General features: G+C 49.4%; 1 protein-coding gene across 1 annotated transcript in view; it reads right to left on the bottom strand.

Moving 5' to 3' along the window:
* LOC104275634 (protein scribble homolog) overlaps positions 1 to 255 on the bottom strand; it is a gene marked incomplete at its 3' end in the record, with an annotated part of 9,656 nt that overhangs the window by 3,683 nt on the left and 5,718 nt on the right. Inside the window, exon 3 of the mRNA XM_009871640.1 lies at positions 36 to 99. Within this exon, the coding sequence (XP_009869942.1) occupies positions 36 to 99 (64 nt within the window). The remainder of the gene's footprint in view (positions 1 to 35; positions 100 to 255) is intronic.

Genomic DNA, 255 nt, shown 5'->3' with positions numbered 1-255 from the left:
CCGCCCCCACGCCCTGCCCACCGCCCCTCACCTACCAGTACTTCCAGGTCATTGCCACCAAGATCCAACTGCTCTAACTTGACGAGGAAGGAGAGCGAACTGCAAGACACAGGGAGTTGAGAAAGGAAGAAAAAAAAAAAAGAAGACAGAAAGAGCGAAAGGTTAGTATCTGGGACACAAACTACAAAACTTTTAATAATTCCTGAAACAGATGGGGCAATCCTGACCTTCTTCACAGTCCCCCTTAGCCCAGCG

This window comes from Apaloderma vittatum, unplaced genomic scaffold, assembly GCF_000703405.1.
Source record: "Apaloderma vittatum isolate BGI_N311 unplaced genomic scaffold, ASM70340v1 scaffold4126, whole genome shotgun sequence".
In the NCBI taxonomy this organism is placed as follows: domain Eukaryota; kingdom Metazoa; phylum Chordata; class Aves; order Trogoniformes; family Trogonidae; genus Apaloderma; species Apaloderma vittatum.
Note: the sequence above shows the minus strand (reverse complement) of the source record. Positions and strands in the feature narration are given on the sequence as shown.